We start from the raw sequence: 27,543 nt of genomic DNA, 5'->3' as shown, positions 1-27,543 counted from the left end.
CCCTCCTGCCTCTGCCCCATTTCACACCATTGCCCAAGAGCTGGGGAAAAGTACTTTTTTCTGCTTGGGCTTTTGCTCATTTACCTCCATCTTGACTGTTCTCACTCCAGTGATTTTTCTCTCCTTTTTTTATTTTTATATATATGGCTGAAGAACCATTTTTCATTTCTTTTAATGCCATCTGCAAGGCCTAATTCAACTCAAGTTTCAATATATTCCATTTTATCACTAGATAAAACATCACTAGACAGCCCAATCTCCACGACTCATTAAGGAGGCTCTTTCAGGCTCTTTGCAGGTCTTGCTTTGCTGTGCTAAGGGCTGTTTCCCTACTCCTTAGATCCATTTTGTGGTGGTTGTTACCCTCCTACCTCAGCAGCCCCTGCACTGAGGTTTTTGCTAGTGCTTGGTCTAGCACTGGATCTGCAAGATCCAGATTTTTTTTTTAATTGAAAAAAGGAGATTTGACTGCTGTCAGTTACTAGAAACTCCCCGGCGATAACTGTGCGGAGCACAAGCCTCAGTGGCCGCCCTACCGCACCTCACTGCCCCAACACTCCGCTCGCCCCGAGCGGGACTCAAATTTGCAGACCCCGAAACGGGAAATAGCGGGTGGCGATGCTAAGCCCCGCCCACAGTTGCGTCACCGCCGCCAAAGGCCCGTTCTGGCCCCGCCCCTCTCCTCTCGCTCCCCGCGCGCGTGCGTGCTCTCTGCGCGCCACTTCCGGTGCGGCGCGGGGCAGGCGCCGGATGTGCCTCCATAGTGGACGGCGGCGGGCTGCGGCCGTCGGAGTTGGCCGGCGCCATGGTGGAGGTGAGGCGAGGCGGCGACGCGGCTCGGGGCGACGCGGGGCGAGTTGGGCCCGTGAGGCAGCTGCGGGCGGGGGGGAGCGCCGGCCGCGGCCCAGCCCTCGCTCCCCGGTACGTGGGCGCCGCTGCGGGGCTGGGCCGTGGCCCCGAGGGCAGCGCGGGAGGGTTTCCTCGCCCGCAGCCTGCGCGACTGGGGCCGGGGCCGGCGGGTCGGCTGTGCTTCGCCAGCCTGGGGCCGGGCGCGGGCCCGTGGAGGTGGTGCTGTGCTCCCCAGCCCCCGCTGGCTTTCTGGCTTTGTCAGCGAGGCAGGAGCGCGGCGGCGGCAGCTTTTTCGTGAGGTCTTGGAGGTGATCCGGGGCAGGAGGCCGCCGCGTCTGCTGGCGGCGGAATAGTTAGCGTGGTGCGACTGCCGTGTGCCCCTAAAAACAAGGAGCTGTCAGGACCATGTAAGAAAATGTAAGGGTTGCTGCCCTGTGCCAGACTGCTAGCTGTTTTTTTCAGTGTGGTAACTCTGTCAAAAACATTGCTAGATGCTTCATAATCTTTCATTCACAATGGGGAGAGTCTTTTGTAATGGGGAGGCATTCTGTTACTTAGCACTCACGTTGTGTTTACAACAGCTACTGTTGTTGAACAGTAGTTCTCTCATAATTCTTTGTTCTTTCTTCAGTTTGCATGAAACTCCCAACCCATTTCCCAAAAGTATTAACACGGCTTCCAGTTTATTGCTGTTATTTGTGTGACGTGCAGAACAAATACAGTCCTACCGAGAGTTCTGTTTTCAGTACACTTAAGTAAGCAGGCTCACATTCCTAATGATTTTTTTTTTTTTTTTACCCTTGAGAGGAAAATATGAAAAGAAAAACTGAACTGTGCTGCTGATATGGAGTATTCTGTGTAATCTGAAAGTTTTACTGTTTTGCTTCTTAGTCCCTGAGTGGAATTTTAATATGTTTTGCTTTTGAAATTTATTAAATAACAAAAAACTAAATACTAAATATTGGTATTTATTAAAAAATGATTATTAAAAGAAAACAAGTTTTGTCAGGTTTGATTTCATGTTGTTTTCTCTCAGTAATCTGAAGAGCACTGTGCTTACATGAAGTGACACAGTGTATGCAGAAGTTTATGAATACTCTTGCTCTTTTTATGGAGATAGTGAAATAGAATATATAGGAATGTTTTCAGAATCAGTTACTTTATTGCCTACGTATAAAAACAGAACTGGCAAGTGTGAAGGAAAATCTTTCATGTGTATGTATTCATCATGTAGATGCCAGTGCAGAAAGTTTGATCTAAGTTTTTGGCCTGCTTTTCTCACTCTTGGTGGTTTCCAGGAAAGGAGGAGTTGAGTAAACACAGAATTAAAACAATTAATGTATGAACTTTAATTTTTAGCTTCCAACAAGAATGGTGTTTTCTGCGAACTAGATAGTGCCATATCATTTAACTCTGTCAGAGCCTGAAGTTGCTACTCTATTCAGCTTATATTGCTGTTTTCAATTCTTTATTCAGTTGTGGCAAAATGTACTTAAATATGCATTTCTTTATTTTTAGGAAGTCCAGAAGCATTCTGTGCACACACTTGTGTTCAGATCTTTGAAGAGAACCCATGATATGTTTGTAGCTGATAATGCCAAGCCTATACCATTAGATGAAGAAAGGTATGTGCTGCAATCAGTGAATTACTGGTATGTCTCAAAGTTTTTTAAATTATGATAGTGATCGTTCTAGCCAAGTCACAAGTTCAGCAGTTTGGATAGTATTACAGTGTGGTGTTAAGGGAAGAAAAATTTGAGGATTGTAAAGTAAGTGGTATAAAATGCTTTCCAGAATATTTCAAAAGTTAATAACAACTCAAAGATTAGACTTTAATATGCTTTGCTCTTCCAACAGTCACAAAGTAAAGATGGCAGTCAAGCTGCGTACGGAGTATGGCTCAGTGTTGCACATGCCTACTCTGAAAGAAAACTTGAGAGAGAAAGGAGGCTCAAACACTGGGGATCCTTATGGACATAAACAATATTCTGGAAATCAAGGTTAGTTTGCTTGTAATGGTATATTTGTGTCTTGTTTTGTAAGAGACAGTCTCACTGAAGTTAAATCTCAAGACTATAATGTTAATCTATCATGGATATAGAAGGAAATCATAATAGCTGTTTTTCATTGATATGAAAAAAGGAGTAGTAGAGAGATTTTTTCAGAACACTTTATTTGGGAATATTCTGAGAGTGAAGAATGTTGAGAGAGATTGAAAAATCTTTGAAGAAAAGAAGAACTTGTGCTTGCGTTTTTCTTCTCCAGTATCACACCATAAGTTGTCTTGACTAGCTTATGTGTCAAAGATCCCATGCTATATGTGAAATATAGGTTCGTTACGTACTTTTCTACTTCAGAAAGGCATCTTTGGCAACATAAAGATTTTTCTTTTGAGAAAGAATCCCTTTTAATAACAGGCAGTGGCATCACCATTTTAAAAATGTTATTTTACTAGTCGGTTCTGGAAAACTGGGATAACCAAAACAAATGAATTTCAAGTAAGTGTAGTATGTTACATAGGATTAGTTCTCTGTATGGCCTGCTCTGATTTTCCTCAGTCTCCTGCTTTACCATGTCATTTGCAGTGTAGTGTAAAATATAATTTTTAATAAGAAATTCCGTTGTTCTTTAGGACAAGAACTTGAATATATGGTAACTGGTACACATCCATACCCACCTGGGCCTGGTAAGTAAAATTTTGGGAGTTTTTTTGTTGTTGTTTTGGTTTTTTTGCTTTCCTGTATAAATCGGGCATCATTCAGTTTCTAGGAGGCTTCTTGTTGTTGTGAATCCGTAATTGATAGTAATGAGAAATGCTCTTTGAATCTTTCGTAGTATTGATGTAGGGGGTTTTGTGGCTGATAAATGTTCCAGATTAGGAGGTACCAGGAGGATTTAGATACAGGTGGAGCATCTTTCTTCTCGCTAAGCCTCAGTGGATGTGTGCTTGTTATGGGGCTGTCATTTGTTTCTGGGATATTTCACCCCCTGTGGCAATATTTAAAAAAAAAAAAAAAAGGTTCTGGGAATCCCACCTCTGATGCTGTGGTCCACTGTCCCTTGTAAAAAAAATTCCTAAGACTGACAGATCCCTGCTTCCCCCACTCTTGTGGCAGAGCTGCTCTAAAACTTTTGTTGTGAATAGAGAGCGGGGGGACAGCTAGAAGGAAGTGGAATGACAAGGAGAAATGCGCTGTGCATTTCATCACTAGAGCAAAAAGATGTAGGTATCACCACCCTTCCTCTGGGAAGGGGGCATTAGTGTCAAATACTTCTGGTGTCATTTGGTTCAGTGCATGTCTGGAAGGGTTAAGTTTCTGTTGTTATATTGGCCATTGCTTGTTGTCACTTTTATTGATCACTCCTACTCTCTCTTTGTGACAGTTTAGTTTTGATTTTTGATCTTTTACTGCTAACATTTAAGTTTATTTTAAGTGTTGTGGGAAATGCTTTGCGGCTTGATGTAAGTTAGAAGGTGTGAGTGTTCAGTAGACCCTCAGTCCTTAACAAACCTGCATTGTTGCCTTTGACTGTGGGGACAAGACTGACTCACACAAGTTTTCTCAAGTTCAGTGTTCTTTTAATAAAGCCAGATATGTCAAGGTTAAAAATGAGATTTCCTTGTTGTTGTTCTACAAGCACATCTCGCCCAAATGTTGTCTGTCTTGTCAGTTGCCAGAACTTTAGTCTGGGAAAGAAATAGAGAAATGGGCATGAAATGTATTCACCAGTCTGCCCAAAACTAAGCTTTGGGAGGAAAAAAGTGATCAGCTGTCCTTAGAATGAGGATATAAATTATCAGTTGTAGTCTGAAATTCTGACTTAAATAGGACTAAATCTTCTGTAGTTCTGCCCCACTCCATGGGGCACATAGGGACTACATAATAATAAACTGCACTAAAGAGCATAGTTAGCAAACATTTTTCAAATTATTGTTTCTGTCTGTGATCCCAGTAGGAACTGTGATGTTCACAGTTCCACAGTTGTTGAGGCTTGATTAAAAAAAAATTTAGGCTTCCCTTGTTTCCTCTGACAGAATCATACCACTTCTTACTGTAGAAATTGTGTACCTATATATATATATATATATATATATGTAGAATCAAGATGGAGAGAGTTTGGGCCAAAATAAAAAGAATTATTTCTGTAGGTTTGTGACTCATCTGTGAATAATAATGGCACTGAATGACAAGATTTAATCTTAGAGGTGTGGTAAGCACTTTTACACAGGCGTATGTGTATACATGTGTTTGTGTGTATAATACACTTCTCTGCTTTCTTTTTAATAGAGTTGTCTTTGCTTTTGCTGTGTTTTCTTTTAAGGTGTGGCTCTGACAGCGGATACTAAGATCCAGAGGATGCCTAGTGAATCTGCGGCTCAGTCATTAGCTGTAGCACTTCCTCCTTCTCAGTCCAGGTACTACTGTGTTGCTTCACTAACACTTCTGTAGTTTATGGGAATTTCAAGGAAAAATGCAGATGCTGGGATAAGAACTCTTTTTTTCCCCAGCCAAATCTTGAATATTATATTTCTCTAAATTGTTTTTAAAAAACTATTTTTAGCATGGCTGGGCATCGTTTTTCTGTACACTGTTTGTTCTTGGATGTCAAGAGAGGCAATGGACACAAGTTAAAATATAGAAAAATCTGATTAGAAGCAAAGGAAAATGTTTTGCTTTTTTTTTCTTTTGGTTATGTGTTTGAACACTTTGTACCTTTCTGTTCACTTTGTGAAGGAAAAAGTTGATTCCAATAAGTTAACCTTTTTCACTCAACCTAGGTTGGATGCGAATCGGACAGCTGCTGGTGTGGGTGACATTTACAGGCATGCTGGAATGTCTGAGCGCTCGCAGCCTCCTGGCATGCCCATGGTGAGTTTGTTATGTATAAGGCTTCTGCTGTCAGAGTAGGTAGCGTTCACCAGATCGCTTCCAGATTCAGTTGAGTTCTGACTGAATAAGTTCAGTCAGTTTTGAGATGTCACAACAAGGAGGCTTTAGGCTTTATATGAAGAGATTGGTTATAAAGCATAAGAGTAACCTTCCTTTTAATTTGTAGACCGTGATGGAAGCTGGTGGAAACAAAAATTCTGCATTAATGACAAAGAAAGCTCCAACCATGCCCAAACCTCAGTGGCATCCACCTTGGAAATTGTACAGAGTAAGTTATGAACTTATGAACACGCACACAAAAGTAAATGAATATTTCATGTTCTATAAAGACTTCAAAGCTTAGATTTTAATTTCTATTTCTCATTCATGAAATGAAACAAAATGAAATCGAATGAAAAGTGATCATGACTAAGTTGTATGCATACTCTCTCCTTAAATAACAAGATTAGATTAGAAACTTTTTTCATTTTATTTAGTAAATTATGTTGTGAATATTATTGATTTTTACGCTTTTGTTTATGTAGATTTATCTGTAGTGTGATAAACTTTTTAAAGAGTTTATCTTTTCCAGTCAGAGTCTTTGGCAGAGGAATCATTTTTTGTTATTGTATAGGCACTATACAGCAGCATAAAGAAGCTGCACTTAAATACAGTCCTTCTCTGTGAAGTCTCAAGTGTTGAGCCACAGTATTATGGACTCATAAAGTATTAGAAACAGTGGCTTACTGGTGCAGGGTTTTTCCCCATTACAAGTTCTGTAGGTCTGGCTTATGACATGTTAAATGAAGAGGGACTACTAGAAATTTACTAAAGTAGAACTAACAATCAAGCTCTTCTCAGATCTGACTTTTTGGGGGAGCATGCACTTCTTATCTAATACAGACAAATTTCAGTGTTAGAGAAGGAAAATTATATTGACAGATATGTTTATTTCTGATTTTTGAAAATTTCTTGTTTTTATAAAGGTTATCAGTGGTCATCTGGGCTGGGTGAGATGCATTGCAGTAGAACCAGGAAATCAATGGTTTGTTACTGGCTCGGCTGACAGAACTATAAAGGTAAGGGATTGGAAGAAATTACTGACAAATTAAGTTGTCTTTCTCGTGCTATTTAGAAATGTTTTCAGCCCCAGAATAGTCAGCTACAGAATGTGTGATTTCCTCCCCCCCCCCCCTTGTTACCTAGTCACAAACACAAGAGGATTTGTGGAGTATTATTTCTTCTTGAGATCTTATTCATCATATGGTAGTAGATAGCAAACATTTATGTCACTGTAATTCTTAGTTATTAACTTCAATCGAACCTGTTACTTTTTTACCTAGGCTATTTACCCAGGCTACCAGTGTGTAGCTTTATATTAATCTGTCTCAAAATACCTATTTTGATGCAGATTTGGGACCTTGCTAGTGGCAAATTAAAATTGTCTTTGACGGGACACATCAGTACTGTACGAGGGGTGATAGTAAGTGCAAGAAGTCCATACCTGTTTTCTTGTGGAGAAGACAAACAAGTGAAATGCTGGGATCTTGAATACAATAAGGTAAGCTTTGGTTTCTTTAATCAGAGTTAATTGGTAGGGGCAAATATAAAAATCAAAACATTTAAAATATTCCTTTAAGTATTCATTTAAACTTTTTTTTTTTTAATTCATCTAGGTTATCAGACATTATCATGGTCACCTAAGTGCTGTCTATGGTTTAGACTTGCATCCAACAATAGATGTACTGGTGACATGTAGCAGAGATTCAACAGCGCGAGTAAGTAGAACTTTGTTTTAACACCTTCCATTTATGAAAGTAAATAGTTAACAAAGGTTAAAGACATATCAAGATTAAAATACGAAGGTGATTTTATGTTAACTTTGTCTTCCTTTGTAGGTAGAAACTTAAGCATTTGATTGTACCCCAAATATAGACAAATGCAGTATAATTTCAGGAGAATGTTTTACTTCTTAATTGGGTAGGTAGGCCATGTTATATATAGTCACTTAGTTTCTTGTTTTTAGAAGATGGTATAGCTTTATGTTGGCTTACTTTGCAGTAAGTTATCTATATATCATACAAATTGAGTACCAGGCTCTCCACTCCCCTTGAAATTTGCCATTTGGGGCAGTTCTGTGGTGATAAAAAAACAAACTAAATACTATGGGTTTCACCTGTAGAACTATTGCAAGAATTTCCTACAATCAGTGACAGTACCTAAAATACATTGAATATGCAGCTTTACTTGACCTCTGTAATTTACTGTTGTTTCACAGATATGGGATGTGAGGACAAAAGCCAGTGTGCACACACTGTCAGGACACACAAATGCAGTTGCAACAGTGAAGTGCCAAGCTGCAGAACCACAAATTATTACAGGTAGAGTGGACAATAGTGGTTTTTCAATCATGTAATCTATACAACAATCATAAATATATCTGTTCTGTAATCATGTGATGAAGAGTTATCTCTCTTAATTTATTCAGTTTATTTCTCTTGTTAGTTTTCTGTTAAAAACAGGCTGTATAATGATTATTGTATACTATTAATGGTATGCTTAAGCAAATATACTTGCGCATTGCTTAAAAAGAACTTTGTTTTTCTGCATTTCCTGTGTTTGAAGTTTAAAATTTTTGTTGTAATGTGGATTGAGTCTTTGTATTTTGTGTAGTCTTCTGCAATTGTCCATCATCCAGTTAAGTGTCCAGTTCCATGGTTAAATATGAACTACTTCTTTCTCACTCTGTCAAAATCCAGCTTTGTTTTGTAACTACTTCATTGTTCTTGAATTTCAAGTTGCATAAAATATTCCTTATATCTTTTAAACATTTCCAGTAGTGCTGAAGACTGTTAACACCCAGCATATTTTACTTCTGAGGTGGTATTAGTAGTAAAGAACTCAGGGCTCATGTGGGATGTTTTCATCATTTTTTCGTGGTTAAGATACAGTAATGTTGTCTCTCTCTCACATAATCAAGTTTGTCTGTCTTATGAAAGCAATCGAATTAGTATAATAGCTTTTACTATTTTTTGTCACTTTCATTGCAGGCAGTCATGATACTACAATAAGGCTCTGGGATTTGGTGGCAGGAAAAACTCGTGTTACTTTAACAAACCACAAGAAATCTGTAAGAGCAGTTGTATTACATCCAAGACAGTAAGTTTTCCTCATTCCTTTAACCTTTCATAGTCTGTAACATTGGGCAGTGACAAAGTCAATATGAATGATTTAAAATGATAGGGCAGAACAGTGTGGAAAAACTAATGAAAGAAGAGCTTAAAATGCTTTAAAAATGTACCTATTAGTAAAATATTAGTTCTCAAAAGCCTTTCATACACTGATTCCATTCTCCAAGTATTGTTGTTGGTGTATGCTAGTAATTCCCAGAATTTCTTATACTCTGCAGAACTTCTTACACATGCTTTGATGCAGTCCTTGAGAGATCAGTGACACTGGGCTTCCTAAGACTAATAATAATTACATAATTGAATGTTAGCAGAAAGTGAGGAAGCTCTGTAAAATTGCCTCTTTGTGAATAATGCTAAAGGGGACAGCAACTACTGCAAGGGGTTTTTTTTGAATCTGTGCTTCACTGTACAAGATACTTCAATACAACTGGTCTTGCAGAGAAACTTCTATAGGTAATTAATCTTTGAAGCAGATGATGGCAATGTACTGATTTAAGATGCTATATTTTGTTGCATCAACAGTTTTCTGGTCTGATAAATCCCCATAAAAACAATGGGTGAAAAAACTGCAGGATCTATTAAGTAGACAGCAAATTGCTTTAGACATGGTGGCAGTTGAAAATACTGCTAAAGGCTTTTGTACATGCTACCCAAATGATCTATGTAAATGCATATGTTTAAATGAGGGAATACTTTTTTTTTTCTTTTCTCCCTGATACCTGATGGTGCCATTATACTTGAAAATTTGCCAGAATAACTATGGACAAGAACGTTAGCTTTTTACACTCTCCAAAATTTAAAGTGTATTTTTAATGTTTGTTTGCATATTGTCATCGTATATGGCCCAGGGGAGCCTTGTGATTTATGAAGTTTAGATAATCTATAGAATGGAAAGGAAACAGAATTATGTAATTACTGTTCTTGTTCGTGGTTTTATAAAATCACTTTGTATTTATGCAAAGTAAGTTTCAGCAGAGCTGCTTTAATGTTAAGTAACTTTGCAACTAGTTCAGCAGTAATTTTGATGAAGGGCATTGGCTTATCCTTATTTTAAATTCTGATTTACTGTCCTAATCTTCTTTCAGTTACACATTTGCATCTGGTTCTCCAGATAATATTAAACAGTGGAAATTCCCAGATGGAAACTTCATTCAGAACCTCTCTGGTCACAATGCTATTATCAACACACTGGCTGTAAATTCAGATGGAGTTTTGGTCTCAGGAGGTAAAGTGAGAAATACTTACTGATATTTTCTTTCCTTCCTGTTTATATGCCTGGAGGTCCTTAGACAGAGATGCTCATGGAGCCCTCCTTTATCTGGCCTACAAGCCAGCTACAGCCCACAACTTCATTTCATAGGGAGTAGTACTGTAACTTTATTTTCTTTGTTGTTAACTGAATTGCATGCCCAAAAATGCATTTGAAAGTAGTTTCAGCCCGCAGCAGGGAAGAGGTTTCCCATTCTCAGTTGACTATTGGGCATGGCTCCAGAGTCCATCCCGTTGGATCTCCTGAATCTGAATCACTAGTGCCCCCTCACAAACAGACTGGAAATCAGAAGTAGACTAGGAGACTCCTGACTCCTTGGTGGCTGCTCTTAGTCACATGTTGATGCAGTGAGAATGGATAGAGGACACAGAAAATCCTGCTAGAGCCTGCTGTACCATTTAAATCTTAACTCTCCCTGTTTTGTATGCAGCACAAATGCATTGGTTCTGCTGTCTAGAAGTTTTATTATGTGCATTTTCTGATGTTATCTTTGTATTGTATCAGATCTTAGCTTAATAGCTCATCTTCAAACTTTATTTGGCTCTGTGAATCAAAACGAGGTTACTCAGCTATATTATATATGCAAGCATTCTAAAGCTAGGAAACTAGCCACTTTGCTCCAGTGCCTCCATATTCTCTGGGAGGATTTTTGTGTCCGTTCCGAACACATTGATTTAATTTGTCACTCAAAAGCTTTGTGAATTAATATAATCATCTGAAACATTCAGAGTATTGTTAGTGGTCTTTGGGCCCTAAATGTCTGAGAACTACTGGTTTACGTGCCTGTGTCTGTTTTGTGGGGGTAGGAAGAGAAGCCTGAATGCTTCTTTACTAAATCTGCTCATGAATAATTTTATAAGAATCTCAATTACCTCGTATTGCAGGTGGTATTTTTCTATAATGCAGTTACCCAAGCATTGTAACAAAATTAGTATGTTGGGAGTATATGCTACTAAAACCATATTTGATATTTCTGAGAGTTGTATGTTTGAACAAGATAGTAAATGTGTAGACTTTTTTAGTGACAAGCTTTTATGAAAGTAGCGTATAGAAATCTCAACTGAATTCAAATCTGGTTTTCATTAGGGTACTCTGCCTACATAGGGTGATAGTAAGGTTTTTTAAATTGTAGATGCTATTATAAATGGAAAATGAACAAATAATATGAAAAGTACTAATTTCATAGCTTGAGAATCGAGCTCTAGAGAAAGAACCCAAGATCATGTGAGAAATCGCAGTTAAAGCAGGAAGTTGAACCCAAATGTTTGACTGGTCTTAGACCAGTTGTTAAACAAGATGGTCCTAGTAGAGCTCTAGCAGTCATAGGAAAGTAAATTAAGAGGCTTGTCTGTATTGCTCCAAATTATTCCTAGAGTCTGAGTTTTCAGCCCTTGGTTTTACTTCTCCAATCTTTTGGGTAGTAGTAACCCAGACTGGGACTTAATTCACGATATCGTACATGAGTTAAAAAGTTCAGTTTAAGATTTAGATTCCATAAGTTTGCAGTAAGCAAGCTACTTATTAAAAAAAAAAACAAAAAAACAAACAAAAAAACCCCCCTCATATACACTTCAGTGTTTGTATACAAAGCATAATTGTTCTGAAAGCTGTTACTTTTTGTTAAGTTGCTCTTTGGAACACTGAGATTTTTTCTGTTCTTGGTCCCATTAGATACTCCAAATCCCAAGCCTGCATTTAATACTGTAAAATGGAAATGTGTTGAGTAGGGGCTGGAAGAGAGCTAATTATGTTGTCAGCTTATCCTAGTTATGATTTCAAGTACATATAACACTGTATCTGCAATCTTAAAATCAGGATAAAATTGTATTTGAGAACATGTGCTTTCATAGTGAAAGCAAGAACTTTACAAAATACTGAGGTTTTCTTCATACTTCATTCTGTATTATTTTTGAAGGCGTTTCTAGAAGGTCCTTGCAGGATTTTTTTTGTGTTAAAGTAATTGAGGCTTTAGAAAACCTTGTTCTTTCTCCACATCGGAAGATTGTTTTTCTAATTATTTTGTGTGTGTGTGTGTGGTTTTTATTTTAAGATACTGTTTAGATACAGACTTTCTTACATTCTTATGCTATCTACAACTTCAAAGAAACTGATGCTGAGTTAAAATAATTTGAGGTTACCTTAGGTATCTTATCTTAGAAGCATACTTCCTGAAACAACTGGATTTCTTGTCTAGTTGGCATCAGTGGAGAAATGAAAGTTATAATAGGTCTGGTTCAGCTAGGGTTCTTTTTGGTGTTGTTTATTGAAACTGAAAAGGTTGTTTTGAGAGCATCCTTCAGAACAGGAAGTTCAGATCTGTATGAATACCCTTAAGCTGGTGCTACTAGCAATAATGGTGACAGTGGTTTAAACTAGTAGCTGAAATAAGCTGAATATTTGTAGAGGTTCTATGTCCCTTGCTGACAAATTCAGCAGTGAATGTTTGTGATCTGTTTAACAGGATGATATCTCTGGTCAATTTTAGTAGAACTACTGAATAGGGAACTGATTCAGAATTCCAGTCCTTTCTTTGCTTCCAAACCAACTTGCTGTAATTGCCTTGTGCCTTAGTATGCCAGCTCTTGGGTTTTCCGTTGCAAAGTTTGATGAGCTTCTGCAGAAGCTTCCATCAGCCTTCCTAAACAGTGTGTGAGTGACCTTCCTTCTTATTTAAGAAGGAAACGAGCAGAAAACAGGAAACTACTATGCGACATGCTGAGCTATTCCACATGAACATTATAGTTAATGTGTTCCTGATGCGTTAAACAGTTGTTCATGACACTGTTTTTAGAAAAATAGTAGAAATTAACTGGTTAAAATTATAATCATGTTTCTTTTTTGCAGCTGATAATGGTACTATGCATTTTTGGGACTGGAGAACTGGATATAATTTCCAGAGAGTACATGCAGCTGTACAGCCAGGTTCTTTGGACAGTGAATCAGGAATATTTGCTTGTGTTTTTGACCAGTCAGAAAGCAGATTGCTGACTGCTGAAGCTGATAAAACCATAAAAGTATACAGAGAAGATGATACTGCGGTATGTTGAAGTGACTTTTTAAATGTATTTTCATGAAATCAGTGGATTTGGAACAAATGACATGTATCCATAGGAGCCATGCATATGGATTTGTTCAGTTAGTCTTGTCATTAGTGTTTGAAAAGAATGAGTATGTAATTACTTAGAGGACAGCAGCAGCTAGTTTCTGAACTGATTTCTTACTTACTGCTATAAGAAGTCTCAGGTCCATCTACTCTTCTGCAAAAGTCTTTGTGATGCAGTTTGGAGACATCTCATTACAATAAAAGTATATATTTAATTTTGAAGCCAGTAGGGGACTGTATTTATAATCATTAAAAGATAGGAATTAGACAAAGATTGTTTAAAATTTGAAGATTTTCTGTATATGATTTCTGTATATGATCTAGATTAAAAATCAAAGGTAGATGACTAGAATTCAGAGTAAGCAGCTTAGTTCCAAAATACTGTGCTAAATTCTGAATCAGTTTACTAATGTACTAGATGATAGTTTACTGTATAGTTTCTCTGTATCAGACTGTGTCTTCAACACAATAAGTCTTCAATATAAAGAACGTAAGCATTTGTATTAAACCTAGGGATTTTTTGCATTGAATTAGACTTGGAGTAACTCTGAGCTGTAAAGGAAAAGGAATCTTTTATCTGTTGTTTATCCACAGTTGGGCAAAATGTAAAGATCAGGAAATTTGCCAATACGCGTATGGATATCACTAGAAGGACTGGCTGTGGAATTCCTATTCCTGTACTTTGATCACTAATATATTGTTTCTGAACTGCCATTGACAGTCTTGCTTTTACTCTTGTCAAAAAAAAGACCTGAAGTACAGACCTTGTCATGCACTTCAGACAGTGGGATGAAGTAAAATAAAACTTAATTTGGGTAAATAAATCACATAATATAGTAGTTACATTTTAATGTTATGTATGAAATAGAATGTATATCCTATGTAAGTAATATTTTAAACTGAACCATAATTACAGATAAATTTCTAGCTTAAAATATCCTTATGAGATTTTTCTTTTTCCCTTCAGACTGAAGAAACTCATCCTGTCAGCTGGAAACCAGAAATTATCAAGAGAAAGCGATTTTAATACGGCTACATACATACGCTATAATTTTGTTTTGGCTTTCCTGAAAGTATTCAGTCACATTATGTTCTGCCTAGAACAGCAGAGCAGGAACTCAGCTAAAGTTACTGCTTTTTCAACATGTTTTATAATAAATTTTATTTCTCTTTGTTTTTGTCTTTTTTTGGTATGATCCCAGCACACCAGTTGCAGCTGTTAACTGTTTTGCTTTTTAGAGCATGTATAGTTCATGAAAAGGGTAGGTGGTTACTTGATTTTTATATATACACTGAGTGCAAGTCTAAAAATATTATGCTGAGCTGGGTTTTGTGGAAGACCTTTGCCTGACTGCAAAAAGTTAACTGCAAATTCATGCATAGAGACCATCTACTGGCAATTTTGAGTAACATTTTTAAATTGTAGGCTACTATTCTTTATAGTATATATGCTAAGTATCTACTGTAATGGAACAGTATATATACTAAACTATGTAATAATAGACTAATCAAGGAAGAGGCAGAACTATGTAATAATAATAATGTAGTTTGCTTAGTAAAGGTACTCACTGAGCATTGGTGGAGTTCTGTTATTGAACAAACCTGACTTTCAAAGTGCTTCTCTCCCTAGGAAAGTTCTCCTATGCAATTCCTCATCTTTGCCGATTTCAATTCGGAGTGAACCTTCTATAGCAAGGGCCACTGTCAAAGCATATGGTTTACAATAAGCACCAGGTTAAGACCAATTGACTTACCTTTTTAGATCAACTGTCTTTTGCTTTTTCCAAAGCATTCAAAGCATGTGTGATGTTAGATTATAGGAAACTTCTGAAACTGCTCTAAAAGGAAAAGCTCTTAAGTCATTCCAGTCTTAATTGTATTTGCGGCTGCCTCCCCACTACCTTATTAAGGATTTAAAAAATATTACTGAAAGATGATTAATACTCCTGGACGAGCAAAACTTTCATTCTGTTTGCAAAACAGTCATATAATGGGCAATAAACACGTAAGTCTCCTTGCCACAGCTTATCTGTGATGTTAGCGCTGTGCTGAAGCACTTTCTGTTGGGCAGGGGGAAAAGCAGGAGTCACTCAGTCATTCAGTTGTTGGCAACTTTGCTAACATTGCTAATAGCTGCAGTGGCGAGTTTCATGCTGGGTAAACACTGAGAATTGTTTTGTGGCCACTGGATTGATAGTAACCATTTCTACTTTTTGCTAGTCTGACATCTCTTTTCAAATCTGTGAATTATGTTAGAGAAATCACATAGTTTGCTGCAAGTGCCTGGAGTGCCCCATTTTGGATACTTCCAGTGTAACTTACCAAAAGCTAGTAAAACTAAGTGTTGTTCTTATTATAAGGTTATTTGTCTTATTAATTTTTTTTATGATGCACAGGGATACTGTTGTATACATCCTTTAAATACTTTTAAATGTTTGACAGTATCTTTTTAAAACAGTTAATGATGCATAAATAACTGAATTTTGGTTGACAGCCATTATCTAAAACATCTTCACAAAATAGTCAGATTTACACACATTGACTTGTTTATTGCTGTTCTTTAGCATACATTAAGTCTTGCCTTTCAGATTACTATATTTTAGAACAAAATAGCAAGAAAATGGGACTGGTGATGTTTTTACAATTTTGGAAAATACAAAAGCCCCCAAAACCCTTGGAAAAAATGGATTGAAAAGAAGCATTCACTTTAAAGGGGTACTTTCAACTATAATAATTTAATTTTACTTTCAAAAATCCCCTAGATATTTTCAAGGTTTTTTTTCTTTTGATATTTAGAAGTGTTGTTGTGGCGGGGAGGAGAACATAGATTATAGTGACATGCTTGCATTCCCCTTTAACCTGCTTCTGTCTGTGTATCTACCTTGCCTGCAGTCCTTACTCATAGTGTCGTTTTCTTGCCATCTCAGAGTATGGAGAAAAGTATGCAGGTTGTGTTGGATTAAATCCCTCTTATTTGGTTGATACACTAAATTTTTTAGATCTTTACTACAGCTGTTTGCCATTTGAACTAATGTAATGGGGAAAAATGCAGGTTGTAGCCTATGCATTTTATTTTTATGCTTTTATTCTGGTGGCTAATGCTTCATTTCAGAAATGTGTGAACTATTTAGTGTTTTGCAGAATTTTGTGGCTCACTGAAATCCTCTATAGGACACCAGAGTGGGGAGGAGTAACTTGCTTGATAAAAAGATAAGTGTATTTTTGTTGCGGTGGTGTGTGTGTGTGTGTGTGTGGGGGGGGGGGGTTGTTTGTTTGTTTTTTAAGCATCTTTATTTCTTTTGATAATTTGAAATCAGGAAAAGGAGATTAGAGGTTCTGGCTCACAATTTGTGCTCACCTTCTCTGTATTGGCGCCTTCCTTTAAAAATTGCAGTTACTCCACTGTTTATCCCATTGAAGATGATCAGGCAGTCTCTTGCAGAACCTGTGTTTCTGCACTGGAGTTCTGCAGGAATGTAGTAGCACAGTGGCAGTGGTGTTTTTGGCATTCTTTGTGGTGCTGTGGATACAGATTTGGTTTGTAAATTAAAGGCTGTGTCACTGTTGTTTGGGATTATAGTTTTTGGCTTTGCAATATGCTGTCCCAATTTTAAGTTGTATTGTATTTTTTAACATTTGATTTGCATATTTATTTTCTTACCAGCAGTGTTTTTCTTCCACTTGACAGTCTTAGTAATGTGAATATCATTACATGTACCTCTGTATAATTAATTATTTATGACACATCAAGATTAACATACTTGTTTAAGTGCTTCTCTAGTGCAAAGTAAGCTTAGGTAGTGAGTTGTGTTAGACATAACTGATCCATATAGATGTATGGTGAGATTAGACTTGTCCATGTAAGTCATAAGATGAAGCAGAACAGGAGGATCTGGTCCACTGTTTATATTTTCCATACTTCTGGAAAGTGTCATGCTGCAGTGTCAGTTACAGTAGTCTTGAATTGGAATCTAATCTCAGAACATAATTATTGTCATTTATTTAATAAAATTTGATGTTACCTCCTGTATATGATCAGATCATGCCCATTTCTACCACAAACCTTAGGTTTTGTTTTATACTGTACATAACTACAGAGAAGGAAAATGTTTTTTTGATTGTAACATACTTCAAAAGTGTGTAACTGGTGAAAGCGATAAATTTTAAGATCACTCTTTGCTGTATAAAAGAGCATCTAATGTAAGCTATGCAGCTAGAATGCTGTCATTTGCTGGCAGCATAAGTTGTGCAGAATAGTATGTATTTGGCATATTGAAGGCTTACAGAAATGAATCTTTAATAGCCAAGTCTCTTTTTGGTCCTGTTAGATAAGAATTAGTGCTGTGTGCCTGATTTAAGCAACAGCAATTTAGCCCTCAATAAAACCTGAAATACAATGTGATTTCATGTCATTTCTTTTCACTGTGGGTTTTGTAGTAAGAAGAATATAAAGCAACTAAATGTGTGTTGACAGTTAAAGTAATTTAGGATTCAAAATGACTTCTTCCCATAGTGTACAGTAAAGAATATTTTTGCAGATCAGCTGTAATGGAGAGAGAAAAAAACTGATTCCTGTTTTATGAAAGGCTTCACATCTCCTTGAAGTTCAGGGATTAGCAGAACTAATGTAGAGTTATTAATGAATTCTGTTATCTTTAATGAGTTTTTAAAAAATGTTGACGCTTCTCTGGAGTTAAGTATGAGGTCTAGGACAGGTTCTGAATGGGAGCTGTGGGAGGGGGGAAAAAAGCTTAGAGTGAGAGCATTTTAGATATGTCTTACTGGGAACAAGTTAAAGGTGTATTTCTGCCATGGCAGAAATGGAAATTTTGGTCACAATGGAATCACTGGGAGTTTTGTCATTAATTTTGAATTCACAATCTCGTTCAGTGTGGGGTGTTTTAATCTAAAGTGAGTTGGAAAAATTATCTGTGTAACACATTATATATGTAGGTATTCACACAAAACTTATTTTTTGAACCGAGGGTTTGGGGATTTTTGTTTTAAATGCGACTTCTAAATCTTTGTTAGTATACCTAAGAAAGTGGTAAGGATTTTGAAAATTAATGAATACCAATAAGTCTAATCAGCTGAAAAAATTGACCTGCAATTTGTTCCGTGAAACTTAACACTAGATTAGCAGGACTTGAAACTAGCATGAATATGACTTTTATGGGAAATGTCCCATGACTGCTGCGGAAACATGCAATTAACTGAATATACAACCACATAAAAGGTGTTCTATTGTACAGATTAATATCTGAAGCAACTGCTACTCTATGGAGATTACAATAAATAGCCTTCTGCTTTTTCTTTTAGAGAAGCAGAAAGTGGAGATGTTCAAAGAACTAAGTGAAAACATCCTTTTACTTGATAGCCATTTTTGTTCAAATAGAATATGCGGTTAGTGAATCCACTTCATTCCTTTGAAGCACACAAGTTTTCAGTTGAAATAAGCCGGAATGCTGCATGAAGAAAGAGAAGCTTTTTGACTCATTTTTATCTGTAGTTCCAAACGTTGACAGGCAGGGCACCGAAGAGCTCACTGGTGGTGATTTAGATGGAGATCATCATTCTGAGAGACTTGGTATGATGCTTCCTTAATTGTAGCAGCTAAAAATCAGTTTTCTGGCTTTTAGGTCTTATTGATGCCTTATGAATTTAGCTCAGTGCTTAATAGATCAGAAGTTGGCTGAAAGCTGGCAGAAAAGTTAAAGATGGGATGGAAAATAAATTGTTGTTTGTCTAAAGATGATCCTTCCAAGAACTTTGATGCACAGAGGCAAATCTGCAGTTCTTGTCACTATATTCAGCAAGCTTCTGTAAGTAAGCTTTGTCTGCAGGGCTCTCAAAACGTAATTACCTCTATGAAGACTTTTCCACATTCATTTTTCTTATGCTTCCTTTTTTAAAAAAGAAAAGTAAATAAAAATACACTGGTCAAGGGTCATTCTGTATTTTAACTTCAGTTATGTGTCAGAAACTTGAAAGTATAAGCATTCACAAATTCATTTTGATGTTGGAAGCTACACAAGACCTTTTCCAGCAAAATGCCATATAATTAACCAAAAGAAATTTTCTTTAATAATTGGCATGTGTTCTAGCAATTACTGTAAAGCAGCTATCAAAGGTATTTTTAAAAGGGCAAGAAAAACTCTCTAGACTTTGCTTTAGATAGGAACTGTGGAGGTTCTACATACAGTTTTGTTTTGTCAAGATGTATTTTTGAGAAGCCTCTAAAGATTTTGATGTGAAGGATGTGCAGGATAAACCCTTCAGTGTTACTATTATCCCAGTACTGTCTGTATTGAAACTATTTAATACCAGCTTTGTAATGTCTAGTTGTGAACCTTTTTATTAAGTGACATATTAAGTTTCCTTCAAATGCATGTTGTCACCAGGCTTTTATTGTTAACCTTCCTTTAGGGTTTTCCTTTTTACTGTAAGGAATATACATGTCCCAGATGTGTAGCTAAAGCATGGATTAACTGGAGCTATTGCCTGCAAATTGGACCTCAACAGTTGAGGTGATAAATCAGCTAATGTTAGGTAAGGAAGAATGAATATACTGACAAGAAAACAACAGTTGAAAAGAAGAAATGTAAGTTTTGCAGACTTGGAAACTGTCCTGTTGTGTTCTGCATGCCCCCCCCCCCCAAAAAAAAAGAGGAAGATTACTTATGCTTGTGTTCCAGAAGAGCAGCTAATGTGTTCATGAAACACTTGTTTCTGCCAACATTTTATTGCAACCTCTCTTCATTTTTCAAAAAGTGGAAGACTTGCAAAAGACACCTCACTTGCCTTTTACTAATTTTGCTGCAATAACAACTTGGGGGGGGGGGGCTTTTGTGTGCTGCAATCTCTATTTTCCAGCTGATGCATTGTTAAGAGGAGGGCTGAAGGGTTAAGCACTTCAGAGCAAAGAACAGTTAATACAGCATCAGTATGAATTATGAATACCAAGAGCTACAGTTAGAGAAGGGAAAGATTTCCTGGGAACCAGATAACTTCTCAGGGAGGTGAAAAGGACAGTAGAAAAACTAAGATTAGTGAGATCAGAGATGTGACATCTGAAAGGAAATGCTTGAAAGAGGACTACATTTACCTGGCAGGTCAGAGGAGAGGAGATATTTCTGGATTAAATGGATGCTGCACGGGTAGTGATGCAGGAATGGAAAAGAAGGGAGTGCTAATGTGGTTATAGTCAATGGTCAAAATGAAAATGTGGACATCCTGATGCAAAACCTTCTGCCAGCAGCCAATAAATGTATTTCTGAGAAATGCTGGTATTGTATATATCATGTTCCAGTATGTTCATACTCTGAAGTATAACTCAACATTAGAAAGCTCTGTTGTACATGAAGAATTGCAAAGCAATGCAAAGTTAGGAGTCTGGAGACATTTGCTGCTCCAGTGGGATTTTTACAGAGAAAGCTCCTGAGAGTATAACTCTAAATAAGGCTTAAGAATAAAGCTTGAAGATTGAAGCCAAAATTTGCATTGTGAATAGCTCAAAACAGATAAAATAGGCTAATTTTGTAGTTGATTGAATGTAAGGATTACCTTGTAACACTGAGTTTGCTTCTTTCTGACAGGCAAATGGTGGAGTTATTGAATGGCATGAGTTTACAGCCAGGGAGCATGGTGCTGACAGGACGTGTTGTTGTTGGGAGACTATCATGATAAATAAGGGAGTAGCTTGAGCAATCAGAGGAACCTCTGTGCAACATCCAACAGCTGGATTTTCTAAGAAAGGACACCAAGAATCTTAATGTGACTTAACTATTTCCAAGTAAATCCCCTTGACAAGCAAACTTCCTGCAATTGACAACTAGAGATCTGCTCTCAATAAAGTAGTAATATAGAGTATGAATAGAAAAATTCCATACAAAAATCTGAACATGGCTTCAGCTGCCAGATGAGTCAAATTTCATGTCCTGTAAGTATATTAATTCTTTTCTGCTCATTCAATTTCTCTTCTTCCCGTGCAGCATGGTAATGAACATGCCTCTTTCAAAGAAAGGTTGGCAATGTAAACCTACTGGAATCAATCAAATCTGCTAATGACTTTGTTCTATTTTGAAACTAAAAATCCCAGTGAACGAGTCTTATTATTCCATGTTGCTCTAAATCAATGTTTAACAGGAAATTCAAAAGTAGCTAGTGAAGCAAACTCACCATGATAGCTAAAGGAAATTATTATAGATAAAAATGTTTGCTGCTAATTAACATGAACACAGTGAAATGTAATGTATTTGTCTTCCTGAGCAAATCGTGTGTTGTTTGTTTGTTTGTTTGTTTTTTAAAGCTTGTAAGTAAGGCTGTAAATGTCCTTTAGTTATGTAAGGAGGAAGAAAACTGTACTCTAGGTATTCTCCACTTTTTAGTGGTGTTGGTATGTATGGCTACCAGGTCAATGGCTGGAGAAAAATTGCATCATTCAACAGGAAGATCATGCTTAAAATGGCAGAGTGTGCTTCAAAGTATCGCACACTGAAGGAAACGTCCATGCACTTTCCAGTAACATAGCCCTATGTTCTCTGGCAATGCTTTTCTTTAGGTAGTGTTCTCTCTCTTAGAGGTTTCAATTTCTTTTTTTTTTTTTGTTTTGGTAACTGTAACCTTTAATGGGGAAAACATTGCTAAGAAATTGGAAGTTATCTCTAGCCTATATCTTCAGCCTGATTAATTATGACCTAGTAATTCCTCTGTTTTCTTCTTTTCCCCAAAAACTTCTCCTGGACTTCTTTCAGCAGCAAAATCCCCAAGGAACCTGCAAGATACTCAGCTGTTCGGGAGAGCTTAATACTGTACAGGAATAGCATACAATATTATGGATTGTTTTTCCAGGTCCCCAAGTGACTCTGTGCCTTGCTGCATCAAACACAGTGACTGAACTGTGTGGTGGGAGCATTTCGTGGTGGGAAATTATTTGTGGAGAAGGGAAAGGAGTGACTGACTAAAATCTTATTTTCTCTCCTGACATGCAATTTGATGTTGACAGATGACTGTTCTCCCTCTATCCTTCCTGCTTTATTTTTCTTGAGTGATCCTTCTCCTGATACAGCACACTGTGTATAAAATGCTCTGGTAGTTGCTAGCAACACCCTGCAGTGTTTTTAACAACAAAATCTGACAACAATCTTCAGTTTCTCAGCAGAATAAAGGCAACTGGTGAAGTTTAAGACTGAATGGGAGAGACCAAGGAAACCCAAACTAAAGTTAGGGAGAAAGTCAAGTAAATTGTTCCCATGTGCTATTTCTTTAACCTCCTGTTCTCCTCAGCAGTTTATCTGCCTCAGCTTTTTCTAGGAAAAGTTGACACTGACACAGGACGAGTCCTGGTGTATGCTTTATATTGGTGAAGTTGAGCCCAGTAATATGTGGTGGAGGAATGCCAAAATCTATCTTCTAGTGGAAGGCTGATTTCCTTGTGATAGAAAAGTGTCTAGTTTGTCTCAGTGTTTCATGCAGTACTCCTTACTCTTCTACTTAATTTCTTAAACTCCATAAGTATTTGCTATGAATAGAGTACTAAAGTGATCCAGTATTTCAGGTAATACAGGTCAGTGGGTGGAACTTTTAAATTTGTTGTAAAATTGAAGCCTCAGAAATATTCCAGGAGATGTAAGACTTAAAATAACATGGTATCTCTTACTTATTAAAAAAAAAAAAAAAATCACAAACAAAAAGCCACGATCAGTAATGGCTGCAATTGTATCTCCATCCATGTCTTTATAAAAAGAAAGCCTGAAAGTTTTCATTCTGTTCAAAGAGAAAAGAGAAGGAATGAAAAAAATGTCTGCATGCTATTCTGTAAAGGTAGGCCTTGCATCATGTTTATACTGGGGAAGACCATTTGAACCAACTATGATGAGAAACATAACTGATATCTGTACAGAGAGGCAAGTCATATCTAAAAAACATAACTAGTGCTGATTATCTGCAGGAGGCACCTTACAATTAACCACCAGCAGCCAACACGTTTAAAAATAACACAACTGTTGTCATTCATACCTCAGGGGAGCATTGTGTTTTCATACTGTCCTAGTTTAAGACATGTCAGTTCACGCATTTTTTAAATGTGGTGCATTTTTCTGGTGTAGACAGGGCCTAAGTAATATGTGGTGGAATTTAGGAATGTTCCAGTATGGACAATGTACTTTGCCAAGAACAGAAAACCATCTTCTTTCATCTTTTTTTTCCCATGGTTTTTGTTGAAAGCTTTTCTTGAACATTCTCACATGCAGTTTATGTGAAGCCACTTCTCTCTCAGCGAGACTCTGCCCCTTCCTCCAATTTTGTCCAAAGCCTGCGTATGTCTTGTTTGTTCATAAACAGATGACAAGAATAATTAGTTGCTTCCTATAACACTCTGCACCGCCCTCCCAGTGCACCAGAGATCAGTGAGATGGTGCATATGCACCAGGAAGGAGGAACTGTGTAACTGTTTTCTCTTTCCTTTGGTGGTTAGAGGTGAGAGAGGGTTCACCTGCCAGAAATGCTGGAGCTGTGTTTCTGGGGTCACATCCCCTTCCAAAATTCCATGTGGGTTTGTAGAAGCAAGAACTGAAGTGCAACTTTGTTGCTTGTCCTGTCTGAAAGCATTGCAACAATAAAAATGTTTCTGATGTATCACGTACCACAATAAGCATTGAATTCAGAATTGCATATTCACGTTTCCTTTCCAAAGAATTCGGTGGGGGATTTTTTGCCTTTAAGATGGGACTGGGCAGCATCAATCATTCACTCCATTGGGTTTCTAAATTTTGTTTGATAAGATCAACTTAGTGCAGAGAAAAGAAACTTTACAGCTGAATATAAGGTGTAGCCAGCTTGCTCACTACCTCCCTATGGTAGTTATTGTCCTTAGCAAATAAGTAGTCTGAGTGGTGACTGTGTGGCATCACTTGGGTCTGTTCCTATAGTCCAGTGGCTTGAAAAACATATTTCTCACAAATTGCATCATCTGCAGTGGTTGCTGGGATCGTTTTGCATCCAGACTACTGGTCCGAGATGCTAGTGTTAAAATATTTTTGCTCTTCAGAGATGCTTTTGCCACATAGGGCCCAGGGGGAATTTGACACTCTCAGACCTGGGGCCTGTACCCTGATTTAGAGATTCCCTCCCAGGTGTGGCGCTAGGTTGGGTGGCCCTGGGTGGCTCCGTGGGGTGTGAGAAAGATGGGACTGCCTGCATCCTGCCCCTCACCTCCCCAGCCTGTGGGCAAGGGGCAGCTCCAGGAGCTCTGTGCCAGGCACATGAGAGCGGGCTCAGCTGCTTGGGCTGCCCTTGGGAGCTTTCTCCCATTTCCTCCACAAAGTGCTGCTGCTGGGCACCGTGTTGAGTCTGTGCCACTTCATCTGGACTGACGTTGGCCCTGACCCCCAGGACTGAAACCCAGGACCCTTCGACTTCTTGTGAGATGAAGGCCTGGTTCCAGTGAAACCCCAAGGTGCAACTGGCCAAGGCTGATGTTGATAACAGCATGGCATCCACTCAAAAAGCCCACTCCAGTCTCCCTTTTCATTAAAAATGTGAGATCTTTATGCTAAACATACTGTTGTGCTCCCCAACTTAACTGTCTACTTGTATGATAGACATTAAGCCAGAAAAATAAAATGCACATTCCTGAGGAAATAAATTTTGGGAAGCTAAGTTTGAAGCTCCTATTTCACATTCTTTTTTCTCATTTAAATTAAGCATCAAGACAGCAATGCTGTGAGTTCCAGGAGGTATGTGTGTGCGGTGATCCTTGCTGTTGCAACCCATAATGGAAGGAGGAGAGGAAATGTTGCCTGTAGATGCTCTGAAGTCTTCTCTCTCTTGCCAAAATCTTTTCATTGGCATTTTCTCCATATCTGGCTCATTGGAGCCATGTATTTGTTTCCCATTATTGTCTCTGTTAACAGGAAAAGTTTATTTCATATTACTCTTAAATACTGTATTTTAAATGAAAAAATGGCACACTCCCTGAATTGTCTGATAAATTATTGGAAGATAATTTGCTCCCTTTGCCTCATGTTCTTCCTTTCACTCATTTTCCTTCTTTTTTCTTTTTGTCTTTCCTTTTCTGTGAGGCAGTGCTGCTCACTCTCACACCAGGAGTTTTCATGTGATTTTCATGTACATTGTGCTTTGCACAGAAACTGTGTGAAAGAAGTTCTTTTTTTTTTTCTCCTATTGTAAACACAAGTCTGTCATGTACGATGTCATGGGGATTTCAGCTGTCTTATGTGCTGGGAATAGGAAATTGGAGGTATCAGGGATAAGAGGATGGTAGATGAAAAGAGCAAGGAGTGGTTAAGAAACAATATTATCATTTTTTAAGCATCTCTCTTGGCTGGTTGCCTGATTCACCTTCTGTCTTTCTCTAAATTTTCCACATATGTTCTGGGACTTTGCTGCTTTAACAGGAGAAAGTAAAAAAATCTGAGTGCACAAGAGAATGAGTGTTGAGAAATAACTCTGAAGTGAGATTTTTCATGTGCTCTTTGTGTCCTATAAACCCTCAACAGAAGTAGGACCATAGGCTCAAGCCTTCCAAATCTCATACTATAAAGCTTCTCCTATCAAGCCCTACCATTTTTCCTCTTCCCCTATGCAAAGGTTTAAGCCAACAGATAAGTCTTGCCTCATAGCCAGAAGGTCAAAAAATCCAGTCTGACACACACCTGTGGGGAAATTAAAAAGTTACATTGTCCTCATGGCTGCATTTTCTAAAATATCCTTTCTCTGCCAGTATTTCAGTCATAAGCCCTTTGCAGCAAATTCTGTAGTTATATTTGTGCCTTGAAGCAATTCTAGTAATAGTAATAATAGGGGAGTTGATTTCTACCATACTGAGTGGTTTCATTTTTCAAAGTATATTCAGTTACAGTCAGTTACTATTAATTTAGATGAGGCATACAGAAAAGGATAAGCTGGGAGTGCTGGGATGAGATGTTCTCATTCCTTTTAAAATGCTCTAACAGCATTAAGGTACTGCTTTTTTCTTCCATGTTCTTCCCCAGCTCAGAAAATGATGAACCGAAGGATCAAGACTTGCTCCCTCTAAACACCTGTTTAAAACTTTAGTTTAAACCACTTTCCTTTTCTGGCACAAAACATAAACAAATATAGCCTCACCTTTTCTCTGCATTTCTTCAAAGAGGAGAAAAACCACAGACTAACAGAGATATTAGCCTTCAAGCATTTTATCTCCCTGACAGAAATGTTGAACAACATGAAGTGGTTATCTTATGTATACAGTAACTCCCTGCATTGAATGGCTGCTTTAGATCTAGGTTTTAAAGAGAGAATCACGTTTTCCTGTGCTCTGTCGAGCTTTTTCATACCTGAATTGATGTGCAGGGAGAAAGCCAGGCACAAATTCACACAGGAATTAGTAGGAATTAATCAGTCTCCCAAGCTCTCATATTAATGCCCTTTCTGCTTTCCCAAAAGATACTGACTTTTCTGATCATCACCCCCTCTTGAGGAGTTATCCACCTGTTACCTACTACAGATTCATGTCCTCAGATATCTACATTGCTGCTTTTGGTTTGGGGACATGGGAGCGAGAGCTATAGTGGTTGAAGCCACCACTGTACCTGGCTCTCCATGGTGGCCCTGCCAAAGGCAGTTGTCACTATTGGCAGAAGTGTGCCTATGTTTCAGCCTGCTGCAATTCACAGTCCAGCTTATTAGCATGAACTTGGGCAGTTAAAGTTAACGCAGGGGATGTGTGCTGGAGTAGATGAAATGCTGGCTGGCCTCTTGGTCCACTGATCCTGCTCCAGGGCAGCAGCTTCTGATGAGGAGCTATAGAGAGCTGGAAGTGACAATGTCACGAGCCACCGCTGTGCCACCCAGGCACCCTGCTAGGCCCTCAGCTACAGACCACTGCAACTCTCTGAAAGTTTTTCTCTGCCCCGATTTATTCTCCCTGGTGCTCAGACAATTGCCATTGTACTTGTTGAGAGCAATTTCAATAATCTTCCCTTTCCTTAACCTTCCTACTTTACAGTTTATTCCTTGTTCTACAATTTACTGTGTTTGAAATTGGACACGAAGACATATATGAGTGGAAAAACAAAGGATAAGTCCCAAACTGTGCTGTTACACACTATTAACAATAGGGCTAGCAGCCAGCAAGCTCACTTGATAATGCCAAACTGAGATTATACTGTACAAACCCTGACTATTTTGCATTATTTTCTGAAGAAACTATTCTATTTTCTAGTAGGGAAAGATGGGATGAAAATGTCTTGGGGGAAA

The 27,543-nt window shown here is 38.0% G+C and overlaps 1 protein-coding gene and 1 long non-coding RNA gene across 3 annotated transcripts; both read left to right on the top strand.

The window, feature by feature from the left end:
• Positions 1-737: 737 nt before the first annotated feature.
• Positions 738-14,456, top strand: PLRG1 (pleiotropic regulator 1). Its single transcript, XM_067297836.1, has 15 exons — positions 738-814; positions 2,368-2,474; positions 2,707-2,849; positions 3,482-3,535; positions 5,173-5,266; positions 5,630-5,720; positions 5,908-6,009; positions 6,707-6,799; positions 7,132-7,281; positions 7,397-7,498; positions 7,999-8,101; positions 8,771-8,879; positions 9,997-10,136; positions 13,026-13,219; positions 14,252-14,456. The coding sequence occupies exons 1-15, from the start codon at positions 806-808 to the stop codon at positions 14,309-14,311; spliced, it is 1,551 nt and encodes a 516-aa protein (XP_067153937.1). The 5' UTR covers positions 738-805; the 3' UTR covers positions 14,312-14,456.
• A 4,633-nt stretch (positions 14,457-19,089) lies between these two features.
• Positions 19,090-25,258, top strand: LOC106492138 (uncharacterized). 2 transcript variants are annotated; one of them, XR_010884382.1, is made up of 4 exons: positions 19,090-19,106; positions 19,711-19,885; positions 20,880-21,223; positions 24,988-25,258. It is a non-coding gene; the product is annotated as an uncharacterized lncRNA (long non-coding RNA). The 2 variants fall into 2 exon arrangements; XR_001293934.2 differs by lacking the exon at positions 19,090-19,106 and having other exon boundaries at positions 19,581-19,885.
• The last annotated feature ends 2,285 nt before the right edge of the window (positions 25,259-27,543 follow it).

Source organism: Apteryx mantelli, chromosome 5 (assembly GCF_036417845.1).
Source record: "Apteryx mantelli isolate bAptMan1 chromosome 5, bAptMan1.hap1, whole genome shotgun sequence".
In the NCBI taxonomy this organism is placed as follows: Eukaryota; Metazoa; Chordata; class Aves; order Apterygiformes; family Apterygidae; genus Apteryx; species Apteryx mantelli.
The sequence above is the reverse complement of the archived record's forward strand: the minus strand, read 5'-3'. Positions and strand labels throughout refer to the sequence as shown.